The sequence below is a fragment of the Helicoverpa armigera genome, chromosome 17 (genome assembly GCF_030705265.1).
Source record: "Helicoverpa armigera isolate CAAS_96S chromosome 17, ASM3070526v1, whole genome shotgun sequence".
In the NCBI taxonomy this organism is placed as follows: Eukaryota; Metazoa; Arthropoda; class Insecta; order Lepidoptera; family Noctuidae; genus Helicoverpa; species Helicoverpa armigera.
Window position 1 is genome coordinate 6,377,540 of NC_087136.1, and position 13,990 is coordinate 6,391,529.

The window sequence follows — 13,990 nt, forward strand, 5'->3', positions numbered from 1 at the left end:
CTACATCAGAGACCAGTCTCTTTGTTTGATGCTATTTCTAACTACCAAATTCATGTACTTGATGATGAGAAATTAATAATGATTGATTGATTGAATGCCTCTCATATTCCAATTCTAACTTATTTTTGACTACCAGGTGAACATGTTAATCGTGGAGCTAAAGTCCGATGCTCTCAAAGAGCGTCACTGGCGCCAACTGTGCCGCGCTCTGAAGGTGGACTGGTCACTCTCCGAGCTGACCCTGGGACAGGTGTGGGACGCTGACCTGCTGCATAACGAGCATACTGTTAAGGATGTCGTGTCTGTGGCTCAGGGAGAAATGGCGCTTGAGGAGTTCTTGAAACAGGTGAGTTAAAATAAGAACTAATTTTAAATGGATGTACCTGTATTGGTTATATCTTCTTAATATGTTCTGTCTACATCTCTGTTCATATCTATCTACATCTCTTTTTTATTCTTATTCTTCCATAGTGCGCCTGCTGGAAGAGATTTCTTAAAAAAAAACATGCTTTGCCTTTGTACTTGATTCTTCTATTTTTATTCTTTTCTCATCAACTGATAATTAAATAAGTATTTATTTATTTATATTTTATATGTATTTATTTGCCAACAGACAAACTATGTGTATAGTTTTGTTGGTCATTATGTACTTTATAAAACTTAAAATGAACCTTTTGATCAATAAATAAATAATAATAGTAACTGATAAATAAATTGAAGTTTTAAACTTATACCTATGTCATTGTCTTAGGTGCGCGAGTCGTGGCAGAGCTACGAACTGGACTTGATCAACTACCAGAACAAGTGCAAGATTATCCGCGGTTGGGACGATCTGTTCAACAAAGTGAAGGAACACATCAACAGCGTTGCCGCTATGAAGCTGTCGCCTTACTACAAGGTAAAGTCCTCTATTTCGTCCAACTCGCACCGAAAGCGGACGTGTTACCGGTTGCTCTTGATTACTAATTATTTACCTTAAGCTATACTAGTCCATATTGCAAAGTTCCCAGTGGTCACTCTTGCGCACGAGTATAAAAGCTTTACTGTGTACCGGAGGTGCGCCCGTGCACCCGCGCCCCTCGAGTGAAACAACACGAGAAAATAATTGCTGTCCTGCTCCCGCGTCGCAGCCGCCGCCACCGCTCTAGTGCAAGTGCACTCCACCCTGTGACGCACCCGGCTTGCTCACACCGCGCTACGTACGAGACTTATTAGTGCTGTGAGTAAAATACCTTATTTACTTTGGCGCTCATTCAGACAATAATGCAGCGCTCGCCCCCGAATAAGACCATTTCTGCGTCGGATCCTAACATCAGCAAAATAGACGATGGAACACATGTCACATTGAGAAATAGCAAAAGAGTGCGTCTGGAAGACGACGTCCCAACGCCCCCAACTGATTTCGACAGTTTTAAGGCTGATATGATGGAAATGCTCACTACAATGATCTCCCCTCTGAATATAAGACTGCAGGGTGTTGAAAAATCCTTATCAGACATCCTAGTTCAAAATTCTGACATAAAATTATCAAATATCGAGATAGAAAAGTCTACAGAGTTTATAAAAAATCAAATCCATGAGTTTGAACGTAAAATAAATATGATGGAAAAGGAACAAAATACTACCAAACTAAAGCTAGCAGAATTAGATGAAAAATCGGAAAACCTAGAGCGAATACTGAGAAAAACTTCCGTGGAAATTAGAGGAGTGCCAAAAGTCAAGAAAGAAAATAAGCACAATATTCTAAATCTAGTAACCAACCTCATGAAAACAATTAATTTGGAAAAGTCAGCGTCCGATATAAGGGATGTTTATCGTCTCCCTTCTAAAGAAAGTGCTTTATCGTCAACTGTAGTCGTTGAGTTCTCCAATACATTCATAAAGGAAAAGTTTTTGAAGAGCACTAAACTGTACAACTCGGATCAAAAAGCAACACCGCTTAACTCCTCACACATGTGCCTGGATGGCACAAACCCTCTCTATTTTTCGGACCATCTTACAAATAAAACAAAAAGACTTCACTTTCTTGCACGAGACTTTGCTGCGAGTGAAAAATATCGTTTTTGTTGGATTGCAAACGGTAGAATTTTTCTCCGTAAAGAAGAGGGAGACAAATACATACTGGTCAAAAATGAAAATACTCTTGTTCAACTGCGCGGAAAATAATCTAAAATTTGTTTTCATATTTTTTTATTGCTATATGTATCAAGATAAGTTGCTGACTGTAGCGATTGTAAACAATTTCGTATACAAATACAAACAACGTCAAATAGTCTACCATACAACTCATACTCACACATCTCAACACACATCTCATATTAACACAATTCAAAACAAATTTAAATATATTACTTGTTCAATACGTTCACCCTGGCCTCTTCTAGTTACATTCCAGTCTTACTACTTAGTAATTGAAGCACACAATATAAACAGAAACCCACATCCCTCCAAAATTATAAATGGCTAATCAGATCGAGCTGTTAGACGATATTGATAACACAGAAATATTTTCCAGCACTAAGCACAACATTCCTGAACAATGCGTGTTAGACCTCGGAATAGGGGGAAAAAACCAGCTGACTATTGTACACCAAAACATACGAAGCATTCAAAAAAACTTTGATAATTTTTCTTTATTTTTAACTAGGTTGAATTTTTTGCCAGATATTGTTATACTCTCAGAATGCAGACTTAATAAGACAACTCCTAAAGTATGCTTGCAAGGCTATATCTGTCATTACTCTCAAACCTACTTTAATCAAAATGATGGTCTCGCGGTCTTATACAAAAATGATCTAAATATCATCGTCACCGAACCACCATTCAAAGATGCTAACTGTCTACTAATAACTGTAGGCACAGATCTCACAATATGTGCAATATATAGGTCACCTTCCATTAACAACATTCGCAAGTTTTGTAATTCACTGGACACTATTCTCCAAACTCTCACTTCGTCATCTGTTGCAATAATTGGTGACATTAACATTGACATAAAAATTGGGACTGAAGACAAACGTGCAGTGGAATACCTCGATCTGACAAGCTATCATGGCTTCTACCCAGGTCACCAATATCCAACACGCGAACGCACCTGTCTAGATCATGCCATCTTCAAAACTAAAAAAGTCACCAAAACCGTAATCTGTGAAACTGGTCTGACAGACCATGATACTGTTTTGGTTGCTATATCGATAGATACACCGAAACTATCGCCTTCTTCAGTCAAGACTAGATACAAGATAAAGGTTGACTATCCCAGTTTTCTGGCGGATGTTGAGGATGCAGACTGGAGCCAAATTTTGCACTACCATGATGTAAGTGAAGCAACAGAGGCACTAACTACAAAATTACGAGAAATCGTACAACGACACACTACAAAGGAAATAGTACGAAATTCTAAGACGATCAGAAGACCTTGGATGACAGCAAATCTCTTAAAATGTGTTAGAAAGAGAGATATTCTTCATAAAGAAACAAAGAAAAAAGTAAATAGTGATAACCTGTCGCTGCTGCAACACTACAAAAAATACAGAAATTACTGTAATAATATAATACAGAACCTTAAAAACGCACACGAAAAACAAATGCTGGACAGCTCTAAAGGCAATAGTAAAAATACCTGGAATGCAGTAAAATCGATCTGTAACCTAAAGACCAAGACATCAACTAGTATGGCACTTCTAACTGCTAGTCATGATCCTGTGGTCGCGTTAGATCTCGCCAACAACTATTTTGCTAATATCGGACAACAACTAGCAACAGATACGCTATTACGACTGAACAAAACAGAAACTGAACTCGCTAATTTGGTCAAATCCACTGAGGATACGGAAGCACCGATGAACTCTTTTTTCCTGAACCCTACTGATGAGAGTGAAGTGATAGCAGTACTATCAACCTTAAAGAATGACTCAGCTCCTGGTTGGGATGGCATATCCAATAGAGTCCTTAAACTAGCAAAGTTTTGTCTCGCAGCCCCTATTGTGCACATTTGCAATTTGAGCATGTTTAACGGAATAGTCCCACCCCAAATGAAATTTGCAAATGTGTGTCCAATACATAAAGGAGGAGATGCCACCCTAGTATCCAATTACCGACCTATATCCCTACTCACATCACTGTCAAAAATCCTGGAGAAACTGGTTAACAAGAGACTACTAGCATACCTTGAGAAGATGAAACTCCTTTCCACAAAACAGTACGGCTTTCGCAATGGCATATCCACGGAGGACGCTGTTACTAATTTAGTGGACTTTGTTGTTGGTACACTTGACAAAGGGCAAAGATGTAGCGGCGTTTTCCTGGATCTCGCTAAAGCTTTCGATACCGTGTCTAGGCCAATTCTGTTTCGGAAAATGGAGTGCATTGGCATAAGGGGCACTGCACTAGACTGGTTCATATCGTACCTGACAGACCGAAAACAAAGGATTTGCTTAGGAGATTTCCAGAGTTCCTTTGCCAATGTTGGGTACGGAGTACCTCAGGGCAGTGTCCTGGGTCCTACTATGTTTCTGTTATATGTCAACGGTCTCTGCTCATTAGACTTGGACAATGCACAAATCTTTACGTATGCCGACGACACAGCTGTCGTTTTCTATGGGAAATCTTGGGAAGAAGTTTACAGAGCCGCAGAGTGTGGTATGATGACGATTTCCAATTGGCTGCAAGATAACTTGCTGACACTAAATGTTACAAAAACAAAAATAGTCAATTTCTCAATCAACAAGACAACATCGGCTCCCAGTGAAATCTCACTCAAATATCACAAATGTAACAATTACGCAGGATGTATCTGCAATTGTCCCTCATTTGAGCAGATTGACTGCATTAAGTATCTTGGCATTAATATAGATAAGCATCTGAATTGGAGTAAACACATTGAAGCACTGAACACCCGCGTGAGAAAACTCCTTTACATTTTTAGGAAATTGAGATCGATAGCAGACCAGCAAACTTTGAAAAACACCTATTTTGCATTATGTCAAACGATCCTGGGGTACTGCATAGTGGCTTGGGGTTCAGCTGGGAAAAGTATTCTTATCACTGCTGAACGAGCGCAAAGAGCCATACTAAAAACCTCTTTCAAACGTAAATTACGCCACCCTACAGATGCACTATACCAAGACACGGGTATGCTCACGGTTCGTCAACTGTATATCAGGGCGGTTATCCTCAGGTTCCATACAACATCATTGACCACTATGATAAAAGATAAACGTGCGCGTAGATTTCCCAAATGGGGGAAAACGGTATGCTATCGTGTATTTGGAAACAAAGCGTTTTCCTACATGGGGCCACATTTATATAGCAAAGCTAATAAATGCTTAAATTTAACATCCATGACCAAGTCCACATGCAAAAAAAAAGTGACGGAATGGCTTCAACGTTTTAACTACAACGAAACTGAACAAGTAATAGCAATCAATTAGATACCCAACACAAAACACTCTTTCAAACGTACATTTTCACAACCCACTCACACACACAAACCCACCTATACACACTCACCAATTTCACTACTCACACTCACTCACATACTACACTCTCCCTCACTCACATGCACTTACATTCCAGTTTATTCTCTATTTTTTGTTTGTTATTATTTTATTTTCATTCCTTTGTAAAAAAAAAAATCTATACGAGTATAAATGTACTAATAGACTGTTTTAGTTTATAAGTCTTACTATTGTTTATTGCACAGACGAAAGAGACTGAGCCCCACGACACAGGGTATCCTAGTGTGGGGTTCAGTGTCATTTACATGATGGATTGTACTTGTTTTAGAAAAAAAAAAAATAAATAAATAAATAAAAAATAAATAAATTTTAATGATCCAAAATATAAGAAAAAAAAACATCCTATATAAAAACTGTTTTAATGGCAAAAATCTACCTAAAATACCTCATCACTTATTTTTCTTATGCTAGGTATTCGAAGAAGAAGCACTAACCTGGGAAGAGAAACTCAACCGCATCAACGCTCTGTTCGACGTTTGGATCGACGTACAACGTCGCTGGGTGTACTTGGAAGGCATTTTCAGTGGCTCTGCCGACATCAAGACCCTGCTGCCCGTTGAAACTAGCCGTTTCCAGAGCATCAGGTAAAACAAGATTTTTAATTCTAGAATTGTTAGTACTCTATTTACAACAAAATATACATACTTATTTACTAGATTATAAAAAAGTACTTATTTACCTACGTTGGAACTTAGAACTTACTAATAAAAGGCGTCAAAAAGTTCTTCCCCATCGCTGTCAACACGGAGCATGCTCAATTTTCAATACTAATGTACAATTTCTTGTGTTAATTTCCCAATAGTTCTGAGTTCTTGGGCCTGATGAAGAAAGTGAGCAAATCGCCAATGGTGATGGATGTACTGAACATTCCTGGCGTGCAACGTTCTTTGGAGCGTCTCGCCGACTTGCTGGGCAAGATCCAGAAGGCGCTTGGTGAATATCTGGAAAGAGAAAGAAGTAGCTTCCCGAGGTACGTAACTCATAATAATAAGTAGCGACCCGCTCTGGCTTCGCACGGGATAACAGTATTGCTGCACTATTTAATGTATGTTATCTAAATATATAAAACTCAAAGGTGACTGACTGACTGACATAGTGATCTATCAACGCACAGCTGAAACCACTGGACGGATCGGGCTGAAATTTGGCATGCAGGTAGATGTTATGACGTAGGCATCTGCTAAGAAAGGATTTTGATCAATTCTACCTCCAAGGGGATAAAATAGGGGATGAAAGTTTGTATGAAACTTTGTCAATTTTAAACCGATCGGACTGAGACTTTGCATGCATAAAGCTACTATGGCGTAGGCAACCCTTAAGAAAGGATTTTGATAAATTCCATCCCTAAGGGGATGAAAGTTTGTATACATCTTCTTAGATTTTATGAAGAAGTCCTGATGACGCATCAGAATTTTATGATGACGTTCGCTTAAATACGATTTTGATTAATTCAACCCCCATTCAACCCCCACGGGTGATAAATAATACTTCTTAACGCGAGCGATGCCGCGGGCAAAAGCTAGTTATAGATATAAACCTTCCTCGTTAATCACTGTGTCAATTAAAAAAGTCGCATGAAAATCTTTTGCGTAGTTTTGAAGATTTAAGCGTACAAAGACAGGACAAAAAAAAGCGACTTTGTTCTATACTATTAAGTGATGACAAATTCATTTATTCAGTTGAGTGTTACAAAAGCAATTCGACTCGTATTTATTTTACGTCTACTTACTAAAAAAATCATTTCAGATTCTACTTCGTGGGAGACGAAGATCTGCTCGAAATTATTGGTAACAGCAAGAACATCGCGCGTCTACAGAAGCACTTCAAGAAAATGTTCGCTGGAGTCGCCGCTATCATTCTTAATGAGGACAATACTATAATTAACGGCATTGCTTCCCGAGAGGGTGAAGAGGTAAGGAACTGTTTTATTTATTATATAAATCGGAAAATTTGAAATATAAAAAAAATATTGTAAAATATATACATAGATATATTCATTTTTTAGTTTATATAGTACCTAATATATGTATATGAACCTGTTTTACAGATATGTTTATTTTTCTTTATTTTACACAAATACATTTTGACATACAAGAGTTTATGTTTGCAAGTTTTCTTGACATGATAAACCCTCATTATCAAGAGCCAGAGTAAAACCTTGTTTATTTTTCTTTTAGGTCTACTTCACATCACCAGTATCGACCATAGAGAACCCTAAGATCAACTCGTGGTTGTCTATGGTGGAGCGTGAAATGCGCGTGACTCTGGCTTGTAGACTGAAGGATGCGGTCGGTGATGTCAAACAGTTCAAGGACGGCAATGTTGACCCACAGAAGTTTATTGATTGGTGCGATAAATACCAGGTATGTTTATTAACCGTCAAATCCGTAGCGGACCCCAATCGGGGTCTGAACATCAATGTCACCGTAAGCTCGGTTTAGACCCCAATTGGGGTCTGCGAATCAGTCATATGCTTTCCTAATTATTTACGCTCATATTTATTTTCTTTCCAATCAAACCACATTTGTGAGTACTAAATAAAATAACTAAATAAATTTAAATTATTTTTACGCATTCAAACCTTTCATATTTAGCATCCCGTTAGAAATATACCTTTTTAAAATCCAATCGTAATTACCGGGAATTCTGATCGAACTCGCCATGTTTGTTTACATTAGTTGTTTTTTTAAATTTGAAGACGCATAGACAAGATGGCGACGGTGATAGAAGTTTTGCATCGAATGATCCGATTCGTTAAAATAAAGAATCGATTTAATAATTTTATATTATTTGATATTATAATATTACTAAATTGCACTTTTGTATACTTACATAATCTGAAAATAAATTAGGAAAAGTAAATTTATTTTGAAAAAAAAAAATGCTAGAAAATCAGTGGTAGAAAATACGTTGTAGCCGGAATAAAATAATCTTCGGTTTTTAGGGTTTCTGAAGACGGCAAATGAAGACTTATTTATTTCTTCGGGTGATTTATGTGCAGGATTCCTGTAGACCTGCCAAACTTAATGGCGATTCGTTACTTCCAACTTTTTAACTGAGCGGCAAAGCAATTTGACGAGAGCCGTAGTTAGGTGTAGTTATCGCAAAATTTTATGACGATTTTATTGTTTGAAAGGGCAAATAGTTCGCTGTTCATCGAAAGCTGGTCCAAGAAGGAAAGATGGCCGCCGCCGACTTATTTTTAACCGACTTCCCAAAAAGCGGAGGTTCTCAATTCGACCATTTTTTCGTATGTTTGTTACGCGATTACTCAGCCATTTATTTATCGATTTTGATGATTCTTTTTTTGTTTGATAGCGTATACTTCCGAGGTGGTCCCATTATCATCAGGTCAGGATCTGATGATGGAACCTTGAGAAATCGAGGGCGACTTTCGAAAGTTGCAGAAATACATAGGTTGAAATCTTATCACTCAGGTGTTTGCCTGGTAGCACTATTCAACAGTGAAGGCTTTGAGCTGACCTGATGATGGAGACCAGTGAAGGTCGAGGGAACTCGACAACTGAATATTTAAACTTTCTCGTGTTTGTGCTTATATTATTCGTATTTACGAGGCCTCTGCAACAGTGAAGGAGATGTAGACGAGAGAAGTTCGGTTGTCGAGTTCCCTCGACCTTCTCTGGTCTCCATCATCAGGTCAGCTCCAAACCTTTACTGTTTCATAGTGTTATCAGACATACATCTGAGTGTCAAGTTATAACCTTATCTATGCTTACAATTTTCGAGAGTTGCCCTCGATTTCTCAAGGTTTCCATCATCAGATCCTGGACCTAATAACAAATATGGGGAATATACCCTTTCGACCAAAAACGAACATCAGAATTGAGAACCACCTCCTTTTTGGGATTCGGTTAAAAATATTTGGTGACTTTAAAATCAATCAATTATTATTATTGTTTCTCATCATCAAATAAGTACATTACTTTGGTAGTTACAAATTGCATTATATTTCAGAACACCAGGCTTACCCTCCGCCGAAACAAAAATCTTAGAATTGTTGAGAAATAATATAAGAATAAATTAAAATTCCGTAATAGGTAATAAAAATTCAATTAAAGTTAAAAATTATTACAAATGACGCAACACCAAAATAAATAATACATATAAAAATTTAATGCTAAAAACTTTCATAAAACTTAAATATCTTTTTTCTTAACAACAAAAACAAATTGAACCTATAATTTAAAATTAATAAATAAAATTGAAATAAGTTGCTATTAAAAAATAGGTATGTATGTACATATAAAATTGGTATTCGATTATTTAAAATAAATATCCGATTTAGGTATCGAATGCACACAGCTGATTGAAAAAAAAAATACATACTCCATTCCAAAGTCTACTTCTCTTTGATCTTGTAAATTGTTCATTTTTATTGTGTATTTTATGTGCTGATTTTTTAGTTATTGAACATAAATAAGTGCACGAAATGTATTGCAACGGATTGAAAATGTTATAAATATGACGTTTGTGTTGTGTTTGAGAAAGTGATGCGATTATTTATTGGTAAGTTTTCACCAAATTTGAAATGCCTAACTTTTCGATAGACTTAAAAACACCGTAACTATTATCTTTTTCTGAATTAACTGACCCCATTTGACCTTTGCACGTTGTTGTCAAATAAGTGAGCTCTAAAGTTATAGTTAAAATACTTCTGATCAGGCATTACGGACTTAGAATTCATGTGTTGAAAGTTAGTACAAATTTTTGACTTCCATGTCGCGATTCAAAATATCCCGCCGAATCAACGGTAAAGTCATATGTCAAAATCTTGTCGAGCAGAGGGGTTAAAACACTTGATCTGTTTCTCCCATATTGTTATACGTAAAGGAATATGTGACCGATTTTTATAATCCAATGAGAATTTATCTTGTTTAATTACCAACCGATATAATCGTTTCCAATTTACGTTATAATTATTACCCTTAAGTTTTAAGTATTAGTTCATTCATAGAATATTATAGGCCGGTACAATATGCGAGGTCCAACAATTGATCAATTTTCTTCATTAACTCATGTTATCTTCATTTGTCAGGCGCAAATCGTAGTACTCGCCGCTCAAATCCTTTGGTCAGAAGACGTAGAAGCGGCCCTTGCAAGTGGTGGTGGAGATGGCCTCAAGAGGGTGTTGGCTCATGTCGAGAACATGTTGAACATACTTGCTGACTCCGTGCTGCAGGAACAACCGCCGCTCAGGAGAAAGAAACTTGAACATCTGGTCAGTGAAATATATATATATCAAGCTACTTCAGTCTGTAATCCAATCAAAATTGAACCTTATGATATAGAGATAAAGTTGAAAATCTTCTAAATAAATATTGACAGATTGTAATAGCTAGGTGTGATTTTGCAGCGAGTGACTTGTATGCACAATAAAATTTATTTTGTGTTACGACTATATTCTTATAATTTCACAAAAAAATCTTAATATTGATATATGTTATGTTTTTATCAATTAGATCAACGAGTTCGTCCACAAGCGTACGGTGACTCGTCGTCTGATCGCCTCTGACGTCAACAGTCCTCGCTCCTTCGAGTGGCTTTGCGAAATGCGCTTCTACTTCGATCCTAGGAACAATGACGTAAGTACCCACCTATATAGAAAACATTTGAATTAATACAAAAGAAAAGAAAGTACATAGATCATGTGATAATTACATGTACATGTTTAAAATTAGAACTGTTTTTACTTTATTATTGCCTGTATGTATTAGATTTACTACCTAGATTAACTTCGTTTTTCCGATTGTTATTAATATTTGTATTCATTGTGATCTATGTTTTTAGTAAATTTGATTTTATTTATTTTGTTAACCATTATATTTTCCGTTTTGTAGGTATTGCAACAGCTGACCATCCACATGGCTAACGCCAAGTTCTTGTACGGTTTCGAATACCTTGGCGTACAAGATCGCCTGGTACAGACTCCTTTGACAGATCGCTGCTACCTTACCATGACACAGGCTTTGGAAGCCAGGCTTGGAGGATCACCTTTCGGTAAGTTTCTTAACAATGTTTAACTACCAGTACTATTTCAGAGGGCACGTTTACTGTAGGCCCCGGCAGTCATTGAACATCATTGATGACCAATTGACAACATACATTTTTGACCAATTAGTCTGATACCAGTCTAACTAATGGTTATAGGGTTGCCTGGGTAGCTGGGTTGGGGAGGTCAGATAGGCAGTCGCGCCTTGTAAAGCACTGGTACTCAGCTACATCTGACTAGACTGGAAGCTGACCCCAACATAGTAGGGAAAAGGCTCGGGAGATGACTGTGTTATATAATATGTTGATTTCCATTTTCAGCCACTATTTCCTCTATTCGCTTATATGGTATTTGCCTTTTTTAGGTCCCGCCGGTACTGGTAAAACTGAGTCGGTGAAAGCTCTCGGAAACCAACTCGGTCGTTTCGTATTGGTGTTCAACTGTGACGAAACCTTCGACTTCCAAGCTATGGGCCGTATCTTCGTTGGTCTTTGTCAGGTAAACTAGAATTTTGTCTTATTTATTTATTTGACTTTAACACTCACAGAACACAGACAAGGAAAAAACAAATAGTTCAAAGGCCTTCTAGAACACAAATAACACTTGTGTAATCTTTTAGGTGGGTGCCTGGGGTTGCTTCGACGAGTTCAATCGTTTGGAAGAGAGAATGTTGTCAGCCGTATCGCAGCAAGTGCAAACCATTCAGGAGGCTCTCAAGAGTCACCAAGAAGGTGACAACACTGGTAAGTTCTCAATGTAATAAAAATCAATAAAAATAAAATTCAGGCTTGTGTTTGTCAACCTTATAATCTAATAATATAATTGTAACCCTTATAATCATCGGCACGAATCTTGAGCGCTGACCTTCAACTACGCAGAAGTAATTTATTGGGTCCCTTTTGTGGTATGAGGTGAGGAGCGGGGGCGGGCTAAAGCGGTGATTGGCCCGCAGCGCATCGCGTCATAGCCGTCACTCGGAATTGGTTCTTTGCTAATAAATCACTTCTGCGCAGGTGAAGGTCAGCGCTCATGATTCGTGCCGATGATTCTACACTTGTGTTAAAAAATGATTATATTCCAGCCAAGTCCATAACAGTGGAGTTAGTCGGCAAACAAGTCCGTGTCAGCCAAGACATGGCGATCTTCATCACAATGAACCCTGGATACGCGGGCCGTTCCAACTTGCCCGATAACTTGAAGAAGTTGTTCCGAAGCTTGGCCATGACCACCCCGGATAGGCAGCTGATTGCCGAAGTGATGCTGTTCAGTCAAGGGTTCAGGACTGCTGAGAAATTGGCCTGCAAGATCGTACCGTTCTTCAAGTGAGTATATGTGATGGCTTTTCAGAATATTTTATGAAGGGATCAACTTGGCGGATACCTACTGTTTTATTTTTTGTATCAGACTAGTTCTATTGTCACCTTCACATTTCTAAAATATTATGGTCGAAAGGGCTCTCGTCACTGGACACTAGAATGACGCTTTTTTAAATAAGACATTATGACATTCAGTTTAATTTTTCTAAAATATTACAGTTGTATTTATATTGCTTATGTTGTGTTGTAATTTTTTTACTGACCGATAACCATCGACGTTGTTATCTTGCAGGCTTTGTGACGAGCAGTTGTCCAACCAATCTCACTACGATTTCGGACTTCGAGCGCTCAAATCTGTGCTCGTGTCTGCTGGTAACGTGAAGCGTGATCGCATTCAGAAGATCAAGGTAAATACTACCGTAGACTGCAGCTTTATAATGTGGCTAGACAACGCGTAATACCCTCATAAAGAATTATGTCTTTTTGGCAAAAACCATCATCATCCTCCGAGCCTTTTTCCCAACTATGTTGGGGTCGGCTTCCAGTCTAACCGGATTCAGCTGAGTACCAGTGCTTTACAAGAAGCGACTGCCTATCTGACCTCCTCAACCCAGTTACCCGGGCAACCCGATACCCGTTGGTTAGACTGGCGTCAGAATTACTCTTTTTTGGCAAAAACCACGATGGTTCAATTGGCTTTCCTACTTAGATTGAATGATCATTAAATAAATTGAAACGTGTTTTGTTTGTTTATGCCCGGAACAAACAGAAACTAGAAAAATCTTTTCAGAATATGGTAAGCTAAACAATACGGTAGTTGACTTTTTTTGAAGCGATCTTAGGTATTTATAATATCGAAATTATATGCGGTTCAAAATTGTTTCACTAAATGGATACTTCATATTCTATTGCTTATAATTTGGGATGGATCTGCAAGATTGAATGTAAATGTTTTACAAAGAATATAACATTTTATATATCTGCTAAAACAAGACCCGCAGTAATTACGCAGAACCATCTCAAAACTTGAATCTATATGACATTCTGTATAGCATGAAAATAGCTACCATAATATGTAAGATCTAGGATTTAATACTTCTTTGTAATTTTAAATATCTTTTGCTTTATTTGTATGTTTAAAAGTA

The 13,990-nt window shown here is 37.6% G+C and overlaps 1 protein-coding gene across 1 annotated transcript in view; it reads left to right on the top strand.

Moving 5' to 3' along the window:
* Dhc64c (Dynein heavy chain 64C) overlaps positions 1 to 13,990 on the top strand; it is a 53,967-nt gene that overhangs the window by 13,381 nt on the left and 26,596 nt on the right. The window contains 13 exon segments of the mRNA XM_064038754.1: positions 137 to 346; positions 752 to 898; positions 5,931 to 6,103; positions 6,322 to 6,489; positions 7,266 to 7,431; positions 7,697 to 7,882; positions 10,576 to 10,758; positions 11,000 to 11,122; positions 11,378 to 11,537; positions 11,894 to 12,027; positions 12,149 to 12,272; positions 12,611 to 12,851; positions 13,138 to 13,252. Coding sequence (XP_063894824.1) covers positions 137 to 346; positions 752 to 898; positions 5,931 to 6,103; positions 6,322 to 6,489; positions 7,266 to 7,431; positions 7,697 to 7,882; positions 10,576 to 10,758; positions 11,000 to 11,122; positions 11,378 to 11,537; positions 11,894 to 12,027; positions 12,149 to 12,272; positions 12,611 to 12,851; positions 13,138 to 13,252 — 2,130 coding nt within the window.